The sequence below is a fragment of the Alosa sapidissima genome, chromosome 23 (assembly GCF_018492685.1).
Source record: "Alosa sapidissima isolate fAloSap1 chromosome 23, fAloSap1.pri, whole genome shotgun sequence".
NCBI classification, from domain to species: Eukaryota; Metazoa; Chordata; class Actinopteri; order Clupeiformes; family Clupeidae; genus Alosa; species Alosa sapidissima.
In genome coordinates this window covers 11,854,458-11,868,282 of record NC_055979.1, presented here as the reverse complement: position 1 = coordinate 11,868,282, position 13,825 = coordinate 11,854,458, and the positions used below count along the sequence as shown (strand labels likewise).

Genomic DNA, 13,825 nt, shown 5'->3' with positions numbered 1-13,825 from the left:
AATTGATTATGATTATAAGCATAAATAAATACATAAATAAATGATACTAGAATAACTGCTTGAGTCTATTTGCATCGGGGTGGTTCCTCTCCCTCCTGAGCTGACCTGCTAGGTTGCATGGTGCTTAAATCCATGTCAGATTTCCACTTCTTGCCCATTATTATTCTTATTACAGCTAGCAGCTCAAGTGAGCTCTCAGTAGACTCACCCCATACATATGCATGGAGAGGTGAAAACCAAGCACCACATTAAGGTAACATTATGTAATTAGGTCATGTTGGAAAACACCTCCACCATGTTTCAGGTTCCTCACTCTCTCTCTTTCTCTCTCTCTCTCTCTTTCTCTCTCTCTCTCTCTCTCTCTCTCTCCCTCCTGCAGATCACGACGAGTGCTCTGTGTATGGGACGTGTAGCCAAACTTGCCTTAACACCCACGGGTCGTACCAATGCAGCTGCACGGAGGGGTATACCCTGCAGAGCGACGGCAGGTCCTGTAAAGCCAAACACGGTAAGCCCCACGGCTCAGCAACCTGGACACAAACCAGTCACTCACGTCACGACACAACAGGAGCACTGGGCAGGGTGGTGCTGACCAAGGCCAGATATGGGGCAGTAATCCTTGTGTAGAATGAAAGACACGGCGGTGGAACTGGAAAACCTGTTTAGCAGTTCACTAGTCCAGCTCAGCATATGCTATATGAGCAGGTTTTGAAAAGGTCCAATGTGCTCTCAGCTTTTGCCCAAACATATGCTCACAATGCATTCATAAGTTCATACACTTTCATGATTGTCCTTGTAAACACTTTCCTGTAAACACCTTTATCTGAAATACTATGCTGGTCATGGTAGTATTGATAAGTGATTTACTGTTTACCTATTTCTGTTTAGTGTTTACATAATTATGCTTCAAACGTTTTCGGAACTCTACATTTCAAAACACAATTTTTTCTCTATAGACACTAACTTTATCAAAACATGGTAAACATCATTCAGTATCAAATCTGTCTAAAATCTGTCCTAAACACTATGTTTTCTTGCCAAGAGGAACATATAGTCAATCACTGCGCAAAAGCTCTCAAAACTCATATGGTGTGCAATAAGGGATTCATGGTTTTTACTCTTTTACCCTCTTTCTGACTGAGTGTCAAATCTGGCACTTTTGGCATTATATTATCTAAAAAGTAAATGAATCTTTTTTACTTAGAATGTACAGTAGAAAAATATAGGAAGTGACAGAAGTACTGTCATAAAATCTTTACAGTATTGTAAAACAACTGCTAACACGTGTTTACCTATTCTTACTGTGATAGCAACATAACATTGCTGCCAGTGACATCTGACATAAATGACCATCGGTTCCAAAAGTCTCAAAATAAGATACTGTATTACAGAAGGAGCATCAGTACCGAAGAGTACATAAAGATTGACTGGTGTGTGTGTGTTTTTGTATACACTCCTTTGCTGGATGAGGGCGTTGATAGAGCCTCTTTTAAGAGAATCAAAAATGCAAATGACCTCATAAGAAGATTGAAGAATGAGGTGGGCTATGCACCAGCCTGTCTGTCTGATTAGAGATTAAAATAGAACTAATATATGAGTAGCTGCGTGTCCATTCAGCCACAGTGCGTCTGAATGACAGACATCAGCATTAACAAGGTAATTATTTCACTCTTAATTCCACCCATTAATTACGACACCATATGCTCGTCAGTGCTGTAATTCTGCCTGGTCTGATCTCTCGTTTCCACCTTCCGTTTTTGTAACATAAAGGACAAGTCTATTAACCCAGCAACGTGTTGCATTTCATGTTTAGTTTTGACACGTTTGCCCGATAACAGTGCGACGAGTGGAGAATAGTGCTGTCGTAAGTGTGAGAATATCTACCGACACACTCAGCTGGAGAGCAGCTCACCTTCTGTGGCTTAAGGCACAGTAGGGTGGGATTGAACAAAGCATCTATCTTGCCTTTAATCAATAGGACTTCTTTCCTTCCCGGCTTAAGACAAATATCATTGAAGTGAAACACTCCCACAGCCGGATTACTCTGCTGAAAGGATTTTGACTGGGATTTTTGGGACACTATTAAATCATAAAATGTATGTGCTCACTGTTACAGTAAACGTATGTGTTAAATCTATGTGCTCACTGTTAAACGTATGTGTTAAATGCATGTGCTCAAACATATGTGTTAAATATATGTGCCCACTGTTAAATGTATGTGTTAAATGTATGTGCTCACTGATGAGATTGTTCTCATGATGAGGTACACCATGTACAAATATCCAGCCGGAGGGAGATCGAAGGGACCCTGTCTGGTTGATAAAAAGTCTTAAAGAGGGGACAAGGCATGTCAGAGCACAAACAAGATAAGGCCGTGTGTTGGCCCGAGATGGGTACGGGTGCTTGAAGGTGCCATTCCTCTTCTTCCACATGGGAATTCACAAGCCTTTACTCAAACTACAAACCCTAATTTGAAAGATGGACAGTATCTTAAGTGTCAAATGCATGGACCAAATGTTATTGTCATTACTGGGAAAATATCCGTACAAATTTAAACATTATATATGTATTACGTAATAGTAGTAAGACTTTTCCAGTCTTTCAAATAGGGTCCATGATCTCCTCTGAGTATTTCAGGATACAAACAAGTGCCTAGAAGTATGAGCTCAGTGGAGTGCAAGTACATACAGTACGCGCTATAAGTTGTTCTCTCCGCTCCGCACTGTTTTAGGCAGAGGGAGGTGGAGTCCAGATTTATAGCCCACATTAGACGAGCGCATTGTGAGTTAAACTTTGCTGGAGAGGAAGGATAAATCACAGAGGGTCTATGCGAACTCTGTTTCACTGGATTTTACTCCCCATAAAATAGGGCTTGGAGACCTGATGTTGGCCTGCTGACAGAAGCCAGGCTGAGCTACATTGCTGTGTGTGTGTGTGTGTGTGTGTGTGCATGTGTGTGTGTTGGTGTGTGTTTGTGTGTGCATGTATGTGTGTTGGTGTGCGTGTGTGTGTGTGTGTGTGTGTGTTTGTGTGTGTGTGTGCATGTCTTTGTGTGTGTGTGTGTGTGTGTGTATGTGTGTGTGTGTGTGTGTGTGTGTGTGTGTGTGTGTGTGTGTGTGTGTGTGTGCATGTGTTCATTTCCATAATTACAATGTTACCTCCTAACCTGTGAATACGTAGTCAGATAACTGTAATGTCATTGTTTGTTGTATAAAATCTTCTTTGTTGTTACTCACTGGATTTTGTTCTGTTCTGTTACACTGTCGAAGGCAGTGAGTGTGTGTTTGTGTGTGTGTGTGTGTGTGTGTGTGTGTGTGTGTGTGTGTGTGTGTGTGTGTGTGTGTGTGTGTGTGTGTGTGTGTGCGTGTCCAGACCCACTAATCTCCTCATGTATATGTCCGTGGCTCTCCTGTACTCCAGGCGAACAAAAGCACAGCCTCCTCTTTGAGTTGATCCCTGCCAGCTCTCGTGCTGCGCTCCTGCTTTTGTAGGCTGCACAAACCGAGTTGCACTTAACGGCAAAAAATAGCAGGCAGCGGCGCGCGGAGAAGTGAGAACAATGGCGTCACCTCTGGCAGCTCGGAGCCTTATTATGTTGTACATCCCACCTCTCCCGTGTCGGCGCTGCTACGTGTTGAGACTATTATCCTGCTCACCCCTGTTTGGAAACATCTGGCGGTACCTCCATGGGAATAGCAACCACACCTTCCACCTGAGAATACTGCTGTTCTCAATGTGGATTATAAACATGGTGGAGGGTGACAGGCCACATCTCTGCATCTCTCTCTCTCTCTCTCTCTCTCTCTCTATCTATCTCTTTTTCTCTCTCTCTCTGTCTCTCTGTTACACCCAAATATATACTTCTTTGTAAAATATTTATGGGTGGAAGTGAGTGTAGTCTGTGACCAAATTCACACCGAGTCTTCTCGGTTCTGAGTTCTTATCACACAGATATCACATGAAACCCCTGTTTTCTGCAAGACTTCAGATTTCTGGTGCTAGTTGCTGTGATAAACAGTTCATGAGGAAATTAACTTTAAATTTGCATCAAAAATGCTCTCCATACAGCTCTGCATGCATCTCCACACCCAGAAAGAAATACATCCCCATGTATAGCCCACCCCCATGTATTAACCTCATTGCTGAAGTCATTTTGCAAAATCTATTTATAAACCTCAGTTAATAGTAGGGGAATTACAATATGTGGGCTTTAAAATGACCAAGATAAGGTAGTAAAAGTATTCTAAAAATAACCCAAAGAGATTAAAATAGTTACTTTAGTTACTTCTTACATTTTCAAGAGGGTAACAATTAATCTGTAACCGATTACATTTCTAAAGTTACCTTCCCAACCCTGGATACTGTACATTTAGGATATATATGCAAACTGCACTAGTTTTGATTTATGAGTCGTGTATATGACCTTGGCCATACTTGCTTATAGTCTCTTGCAGGTCTAGCAAGTGTGCTTTTGAGAGCACAGTCTGTATGAGATAAAAAATGCTTTTTAGTGGTTGTCTGCACTGTAAAGAAGGAACAGTCAGGGCTGTCCAATTTATCAAGCCATATTATGTTACAATTACATAAAGCAGTCTAGTTTTGAACGAAACACGACCTTATTATGTTCAAATAGTCATTCCAATTGAACATCCCATTTATCTGACCGACTGATCTGTGTGTGACTGTCTCTCTGTGTGTTAATATCCATAGTGGAGAATGTATGCATGTTTCTTTTGTGGCATAATATGGACACTGATGGTACATGTGCATGTTATAGAGAAGCTAGGGAACTACAGTACAGCACACTTGGCATTCCCTTACAGGTGGAAAAGTGCTTTACCCTGCCCAGATTGAGAGATTAAAGGCTCAGGAACCCATTGCTGGTATTTTTTAACTCAATTAGCTGATTAGAGCTCTTCTGAAGTCAACATTTCTGTATTATAAATTCTTTATTCTAATATTTGGATATACCATGAGCTGTAAACTGCAATTGTCAAGATTAGAATAATTAAGATTAAAACAAAATAAATCTTGAAATATTTCACTTTGGGTGTAGTGAATCTAGATTATATGAGAAAAAAACAGTTTTTGAAATATATTATGGGAAACAAATTAAGTTTTCCATGATATTGATTTTTTGTTAGATGCGCCTGTATATACAGTGCCTATAAAAAGTATTCACCCCCTTGGATATTTCCATTTTTAATGCTTTTATAAATGGAATCTTGATCAATTTGTTTTGCCATTTTTTACAATAATTTACAAAAATCCCCCGTGGTCAATCAGTATTCCTGGCTATAATTCCACCATGAAGACACCATGGCATACAGCATCTTTTGCCTATTTTCTTCACCAGTCAAAGCTCTATGGGTGAGTGGCAAAGCTCTTATTAAATCTTGACTAAAGTTCGTCCAAAGACATGTGGGAGACTCCAAGGTCAATTGGAAGTAGGTTTGTTGGTCTGATGAGACAAAAATTGAGCTTTTTGGCCATCAGACTAGATGCTATTTTTGGCAGACACCAAACACTACACATCACCAAAAACACACACATACCGGTAGTTTGAAGCATGATGGTGGTAGCATCATGCAGTGGGTACACTTCTCGACAGTAAGCCCTGGAAGGCTTGTAAAGGTAAACGCAAAATGAATTCAGACAAATATATGGAAGTCCTAGAGGACAACCTGATTCAATCTGCAGGAGAACTACGACTTGGGAAAAGATTTACTCTCCAGCAAGACAATGAGCCTAAGCCTGCAGTGAAAACTACACAGAAATGGTTTAAAGACAACAACGTGAATGTTCTGGAGTGGCTGAGTCAAAGCCCAGGCCTCAATCCTATAGAAAAGCTGTGGCTGGACTTAAAAAGGGATGTTCACCCGATCCCGTTCTAACCTGGCAGAGCTTGAGCAGTTTTTCAAAGAAAATGGAGTAAAATGGCAATGTCCAGATGTGCAAGCCTAATTGAGACCTATCTACGAAGACTCCATGCTTTAATTGCAGCGAAAGGTGTATCTACTCAATGCTGCCTTGAAGGGGGTGAATATTTATGCAATCACTTATTTTGCTTTATATATTTTTAATTAATTAACATTACTTTGTAGAAATCTGCTTTCACTTTGAGATTAAAGAGGAGATTTTTGTAAAAAAGACCTAAATAAATTGATCAAGATTCTATTTATAAAAGCAGTAAAAGGAGAAATATCCAACCGGGGTGGATAGTTTTTATAGGCACTGTATATGCTGCCTTCATTACATTGTACCCTTCTCTATACAATTCTCTGAATACACTTAACTATTAAGGACCTCAAGGACAATAATATGAACATGTGAATTATTTCTCTCTAGAAAATTACATCTCCATCAAGATATCTATGTGTACTCAGCTATTTCATTCAGTTGTCATTGTTACCTGCACAGGACTGTGTGACTTTACCTGTTCTTTTGTTTGTCTTCTTTCAGAGCCTGGCGATCGACCTCCAGTGCTGGTGGTAGCGAACCTGGACGTGATCACGGTCACACAACTGAACGGAACGCCGGTGGCCAACATGAAGTCTCTGGACACCAATGCGACACAGACCCTGGACTTCAGGCACCGGGAGGAGTCCCTGTGCTGGCTCTCGTCGTCCTCGGAATCTGTCGGTCACCTCTGGTGCACCTCCATGATGAAACTAAAAGGGTTTTCAGAGCCAAGACGGATTCATGTTGGACAAAACCTGCAAAGTGAGTCATAGTGTGTGTGTGTGTGTGTGTGTGTGTGTGTGTGTGTGTGTGTGTGAGAGAGAGAAAGACAGAGAGAGAGATAGATAGAGAGTTGTGTTGTGTAAGTCTGATTGCACTGCACACAACAAAGATCTGACCATAGAAATATATATGCTGAAAAAGAAAGCACATGTAAATACACACACGCATACATACACACACCTGCACACTCACACACACACACACACACACACACACACACACACACACATGCACACACACACACACAGAGGCGGTGGGAACACACAATCTCTCACCTGCAGTCACACAGGCACTTCTAGGCAAGTCGATGATGTTGTGGAAATGAGAATATATTTGATGTGCTTTGAAGTCTTCCTACAGGTGTTTTCACACCGTCTATAATGAGTATTTTTCTGTGAGATATTTAATTAGTTGATTTAGCAACCATGTCAGACGCCTTAAATTAATCAGATATCCACCCCATACCTCACTTTGCATAACTTATTATGCTTCAAACTCATAAAAGACTTTTCTATTTTTGCTTTTTTCAGTTTTTAAAAGCCAACAGGTCAAGTCTGTCTCATTAGCCTTTAGCTAATGAAAGAGCAGGCCCGATGCCTCAGAGCTGAGACTGACCAAGCGTTGACATTATGGAGCAGCATGAACTTAATTTGTTTTTTAAGTGCATTCATCTTCTGTTCAGTGATGTTTCTGAACAAAAGGGTGCCCCCTGCCCCAAATTAGAAACCCACTGAACCCCCTTATGTTTGTGTTATGTCTGTGTGTGGAAGTAACTAACATGGGGTAGTAACTAACATGGAGTTGATATTTACCCTTTGTTATCAATGTTCAATGCACGTTGGAAAACGATGCTAAGGATGTACTGTAGCAAGTTTGTAGAAAACGGTCGAAAACAGTTCAACAATACTGCAATGCATGCTATTCTGACCACACATTCTAGGCCAATGACGGAGTTGTCATTCAGAGTTGCCTAGTAATCATATCATCAGAATGAGTTTAAAGCTGTTATTTTAAGGTAAACTAACAACATGGTGTTGCTTTATTGTCCTAATTATGTTTCTTTAATGTTTAAAATAGCTACACAGTGTTGCTTTAATGTCCTGATAGTGTTGCTTTAATGTCCTACAATAGCTACATAGTGTTGGTTTAATGTCATATAGTCCTGTCCTGAAATGTCCTGAAGAATTTCCATTTCCTTTCAACTTTTTAGATGTGGAGCATATGGCCATTGATTGGCTCACAGGCAACTTTTACTTTGTGGACCGCATCAGCGATCGGATATTCGTCTGTAATGAGCTGGGTGACTCCTGCGTCACCATCATCGATCTGGATATCCAGAACCCCAAAGGGATCGCTTTGGATCCAATGATGGGGTATGTTGCTTTCAAACTACGTATTGGTCACTGGAAAGTCATACACAGTATGGGATTGAATGATGTCAAACACCACGCACGCATGAGGGAAGTTTGTTATGAAATGGATCTACAGAATACTGTGAACCCGAAGGAGCATGCTTGTCGTGGTTACTAATGAGTTGTGAATAAGGTGAACTAAAATTACATCAACGGAATGAATAAAGTTACCTTTGGTGTCAGAGATTCAAAAGACGACAGCAAAAAGAGCACCTCCTGCCAAAGGGCATTGGCTCATGTCAAAATCATTGAAGCACCTTGAGTTAGATTGTGTCAACCAATAGTCAGACACTTCAAATAAAAATGTTCTTGACTAAGAAGGCAGGCATCAGAAAGCTTGAAGGTAAAAAACCTTGTAAAGAAATATCAAGGTCTCTCGTAGAAATGAGCGAGTGGTAGCAGGGATAAGTGAAGCAGGTGGAGTCGGTGTATTTCTTTATGTACTCTCCTCTCTCTTGACTTTAGGAGGGCTGTAACCGGTGTGTAAGCAAACAGAGTATGCAGATGCTCACCCATGCTTATTAATGTTGTTGCAAAGAGCAGGTTACTGCGGCTGATGAATTAGCACCTTGTGTTAGTTCAGGCGCATCGACTCAACACATCTTCCCACCTCCCCGTTGGCCTCGCGAGTGCCGTCCTCGTGTGTTTAAATAAATCGGCCGCCATCGCAGTAAACAGTCATTTGTATGCATCACCGAGCCCTACCTACTGTCAGTGTTGTGTGTTGGCTTTTTTCTGCTGACAAAGACTTTTTTTTCACAGCCAAAATATGGCAGGGGTTCAAAACCTGTGGTGCCCATCCTGCACTGAGACTAGTGTTTCTGTTCTTCCTGTCACTGATTATTAGTGGGACACAACATGCAGCGCGAATACTGGTTTAAGATTTTATTTTAGACGCCACTATAGTGCCATTAAATTTAGCAGTCGCTCTAGCACCAAAGGGAGCCGAGGGGGGGGGGGGGGGGGGGGGGGATATAATATTAAAATAAAAACCTGTAGGAAAATGGATGTAATATTCCCAAGGAAATGTCATGAATGATCACAGTATTTTCTTCAGTGCAGGTTCTGTTCCATCTGAAAATCGTTTATGCTCTTGACATTTGTGTTATGGAGAAAAGGGAAATAGTGACGTCAGAGTTGTAATTCTGTTATTCATGTATTGTGTTTTTTTCCTTCCTCTGCTGTTTATCTGAAAATGGGGAGAGAAAATATGGATGTAGCAATATCAGATTTAACCCGCACCAGAGATTGTTTTGTGTTTCAAACTTTTAGGCCCCATTTCACTGATGTGTTTATGTGTGAAAGCATGAACACCTCATAATCTAGGTTGTGCCGTTCTGTATCAAGCAAATAAAGGAACAGTAATTCTATCATAACCTTGAATTTCCCCTGGGGATCAATAAAGTATCTATCTATCTATCTATCTATCTATCAGAAAGACTCAGGAAGGTACAATGAAAGATAACACGTTTTAATCCATCAAAGGATATATAAAAGGCATAAGCAACAACAAGACTTTGGCATAGGCCCCGTCCTCGGTCCAGGTCATCGAGTGTGCAGACCCTTGCAGATCCTGCCGGTATGAGACGGCAGGGGCGGAGCCTACCCCCTGGACATCTGGACAAGGCCAAACTGGTGGTGGTTAGGGAGGGAGGGTGGAAACATCGAAAATCGGCACCTGAAAGCAGCAGGCAGGTGCAAAGTAAAGTGATTATAAAGGCTGATGCAGACTGGTGATTGGTCGGAAGTAATGAACGAATGAGTGACGCATGCATTGAGTCTTCCTGACAGAATTTAACGCTAAAGCTTCCATTTTCCTGTGTATAAGCTGCATTGCAACAGGACAGGTTTTTATTCAAATTAAAAAGAAACCTATTACCATTAATCCATAATCAATCCATTATTTATTTTTACTTTTCAGCATCTGTACGTCCCTAACTCCTAACCTTATCAATAGTGTACATGTCTTTGTTATATAAGTTATATCTGCTGATTTATTCAAATATGCAAATGATCGAATTAATACAAAATGTCCTAAGGACAAATGGATTCTATGAAAAAAAGTACTACAGGATGACCTGATAAAAGTTTGTTAGTGACCATTTCTTAATGGTTTTGCCCTGTCTAACGCTGCACTATTGAGATTTTGGTTACATTCACTGGATGTCTCATTTTCCCTGCAGGAGCAGACATGCTTGTAGTTGGGATGGTAGTGGTGTAGATTATTGATTAGCCAGCCAAGCTACAGGCCACGCAGTCAGCACCAGTTTAGTTTAGCCTCAGGCTCAGCAGGATTGACTGGACTGCCTGTGTCGTGTGTGTGTGTGTGTGTGTATGGGGGGGCGGGGGGTGTACACTAAAAAAAGATTAGGGGACTCAACACAATAGAGTAAAGTTATCTTTAAGTATCTTTAAGTTAAGTTATATGAATGTGTAGTATCAAGTTTATGTGAAATAAACAATGACTTGATTGATTTGTTTAGTGCAGTAATCTGTATGGTTATGTGTGAATTGGAATGTAGTTGGGCAAACCTGGGTCTATAGGGGAAGTTGGATTGGAGGATTTTAGTCATTTTTAGTCTCTTCCCTTTTTCCCTTTTCAGTTTGCGGTAATAAGCAGTTTATACATTTCTTGAATTTCCCCTAGGGATCAATAAAGTATCTATCTATCTATCTATCTATCTATAACATTGGCAATAAGGTTGAAGCGTTTTCACCAATTAAACATTTTGTAGTTTTTGTGACTGGTTTTGATTACTCTTGTGTTTGTGTTTCACCTGAACCTTGTCTGGAATGTGAAAATGGTAAAAACTGTGTGTAACAATGACTTGTGATTTAGTGTCCTAGGCTGACCCAAACACAGAGAGAATGTGTCTTGCCTTTCCAGGGGTCACTCTAATGAAGGCTAAGTGACTGTGATCATGTGCGTTTAAGCTGGTTCTTGAGAGCTCCTCAGCTCAGCTCAGCTTTTCTTACCTTTCCACTTCCTGTGCACGCATACCTTTCCCCTGTGCCCCTAATGGGACATTTTACCCATGTGTGCCACTGGATTAAACTGAGCACTGTGTCTCTTTTACCAAATGCTGCTACGGAGGTTTGCCTCGTTTACTTGCAGTGGCGGCTCCTCAAAGCTACTGTTCTTTTGGTTGCGATTATGTTCATTTGTGAGAGACTTTAATGTTAAACGTGTCTGTCAAAGCAAATAATACATAAACGTACATGTTCATGAATTCTTCCAGGAAGTTGTTTTTCACGGATTATGGGAACATGGCCAAAGTGGAGCGCTGCAACATGGACGGCACCAACCGGACCCGGATAGTGGACCACAGGACCGAGCAGCCCTCGGCCCTGGCTCTGGACCTGGTCAGGAAGCTGGTGTACTGGGCGGACGTCTACCTGGACTACATCGAAGTGGTAGATTATGATGGGAGAAACAGGCACAGTGTCATTCGAGGCCAGTCGGTGAGTCTGGAGGAGTGTGTATGTGTGTTTGTGTGTGTGTGTGTGTGTGTGTGTGTGTGTGTGTGTGTGTGTGTGTGTGTGTGTGTGTCTGTGTTTCTGTTTGGGTTTGTGTGCCTGTGTGTCAGCTTGCGTCGCTGATATTAAAAACTCATATTGACGGAATAGTGTAGACATCACAGTTCAGGATTGTCACGACAGCAGATTCTTTCCATGTTTATCTTCTTTTTTTTTTTTCATTTTTTATATTCATTTAACAACAATATGAGTTCCACTGTTGGCTGAAAATTGATTCAGTCTTTTAGTACTTTGCAAAGAAATGGTTCTTTGCAAGCACTCGAGTGTCTGTAAAGACATTTATGATGGGGAGTGTGTGCCGTGTGATTGCACATTCTGTTGGGGCTTGCTGTATATTTCTCCTCTTGCCTGCCACAGCAGAGAAGCAGATTAAAATGGAGGAGGCATACACACGTTTTAAGACTGGATTAAGTTTGGCTGCCAGCAGAACGTGTCATAGTTTCATGACATCTGTGCCAAACAGTGAAATTCTCCCTCTTACCTCTCCCTGCCTTTCTCCCCTTCTGTCTCTATCCCCCTCTCTCTCCCCTTTGCGTTCTCTCTCTTTCTCTCTCTTGATCACGCTCACTCCCCTTCTCTTATTTTTCTCCTCTTTCTTTCACTTATGTGCTCTCCCCCCTTCTTTCTCTCACTCGTCTCCTTATTTCTCTCTCTCTCTCTCTCTCTCTCTCTCTCTCTCTCTCTGCACTCTTTCAGGTGTCACACCTTCATGGATTAACTCTCTTTGAAGATTATTTGTTTGCAACCTGTGCTGAGCCCTTACAGGGAACCAAAGTGGACATTTTGCAGATAAATCGCTTCAACAGCACACTCCCCAAGACTGTTGTCACGCTGCCGACTTCCAAAGCAATACGTGTTTACCACAAACTCACTCAGCCAACAGGTACTGTCTCTGCCACATGCTGTACAAACTCACTTACAGCAAAGGTCCGCTACATTTAGCTCTCTCTCTCTGTCTGGTCTGGTCAGTCTGTCTGTCTGCTGTAAAAAATGCTGTCTAATAACACGTGTAATGATAACAGTGGACAATCAGGCTATTAACTCTTACTAGTATAAATGACAACGTCTACTCCACACATAAACTATAACAATAACGACATGAAAAACAATGTTGTTGGGGATCACTTTCAGAACGATTTTAGAACAATAAAAAGCTGACAGCCAATCAGAATAAATCCATCATCATAAATCAGTCACAACAGGAGAAGACTTTCCTTATCGTTGGTCAGTGTGGAGTCTTTTGTAGTTATAGTTATAGGTATCTTTATAGTTATCATTCCAGGTGTGAACGGTCCTTAAAACCTTTTTCTTTCTCTCTATCTCCTTCCCCTTCACCTTCTATCTCCATTTTACTTCCTTGTCTTCTTCCTTTCTTTCACCATCTTCTGATTTATTCTTGTCTTTCTCTATCACTCGTTTTCTCTCTCACTCCCTCTCTCCCTTTGTCTTTTTCTGTCCCCATCAATTTCTCCGTACTCCGGTTTTCTTCTGCTTACTCGTTGTCTTCCTTCTCTCTCTCTCTCCCTCATCCCCTCTCTCTTTCTCTCTCTCCCTCTCTCCCTCTCTCTCATCCCCTCTCTCTTTCTCTCTCTCTCTCTCTCCCTCATCCCCTCTCTCTTTCTCTCTCTCTCCCTCTCTCCCTCTCTCTCATCCCCTCTCTCTTTCTCTCTCTCTCTCTCTCTCCCTCATCCCCTCTCTCTTTCTCTCTCTCTCCCTCTCTCCCTCTCTCCCTCATCCCCTCCCTCTCGTCCTGTCTGTGTGCAGTGAAGGGCCACGCTTGTGAGCCTGACTCCTATGGCAAGCGCGGAGGCTGCTCCCACATCTGTCTGCTCAGCAGCAGCTACAAGACTCGCGTGTGCCGCTGCCGCGCCGGCTTCGCCCTGGGTGCCGATGGACAATCGTGCAAAAGTGAGTCTCTTGCATGCTGCCACACTCACACACACACACCACACAGACACACACACACACGCCTCTGCCTCTGCCTCCATACATCATGTCCCAATAGGCTTTCTGAAACCGCTGTCCACGCCACTTGCCTAATTAACTCACGACAAGCAGATATGGATGTAAACAATCTTGATTGAGTCTTGTGAGCAGCACGCGGCCAAGCTCATGCCGTTCATCAGCGTCAC

The 13,825-nt window shown here is 41.9% G+C and overlaps 1 protein-coding gene across 5 annotated transcripts in view; it reads left to right on the top strand.

Moving 5' to 3' along the window:
* LOC121698669 (low-density lipoprotein receptor-related protein 1B-like) overlaps positions 1-13,825 on the top strand; it is a 253,521-nt gene that overhangs the window by 48,360 nt on the left and 191,336 nt on the right. For 4 of the 5 annotated variants that reach the window (XM_042080972.1, XM_042080970.1, XM_042080969.1 and 1 more), the window contains 6 exons: positions 380-508; positions 6,463-6,723; positions 7,955-8,117; positions 11,396-11,618; positions 12,390-12,576; positions 13,458-13,601. In XM_042080972.1, coding sequence (XP_041936906.1) covers positions 380-508; positions 6,463-6,723; positions 7,955-8,117; positions 11,396-11,618; positions 12,390-12,576; positions 13,458-13,601 — 1,107 coding nt within the window. The remainder of the gene's footprint in view (positions 1-379; positions 509-6,462; positions 6,724-7,954; positions 8,118-11,395; positions 11,619-12,389; positions 12,577-13,457; positions 13,602-13,825) is intronic. The other variant, XM_042080973.1, reaches the window with a different exon arrangement.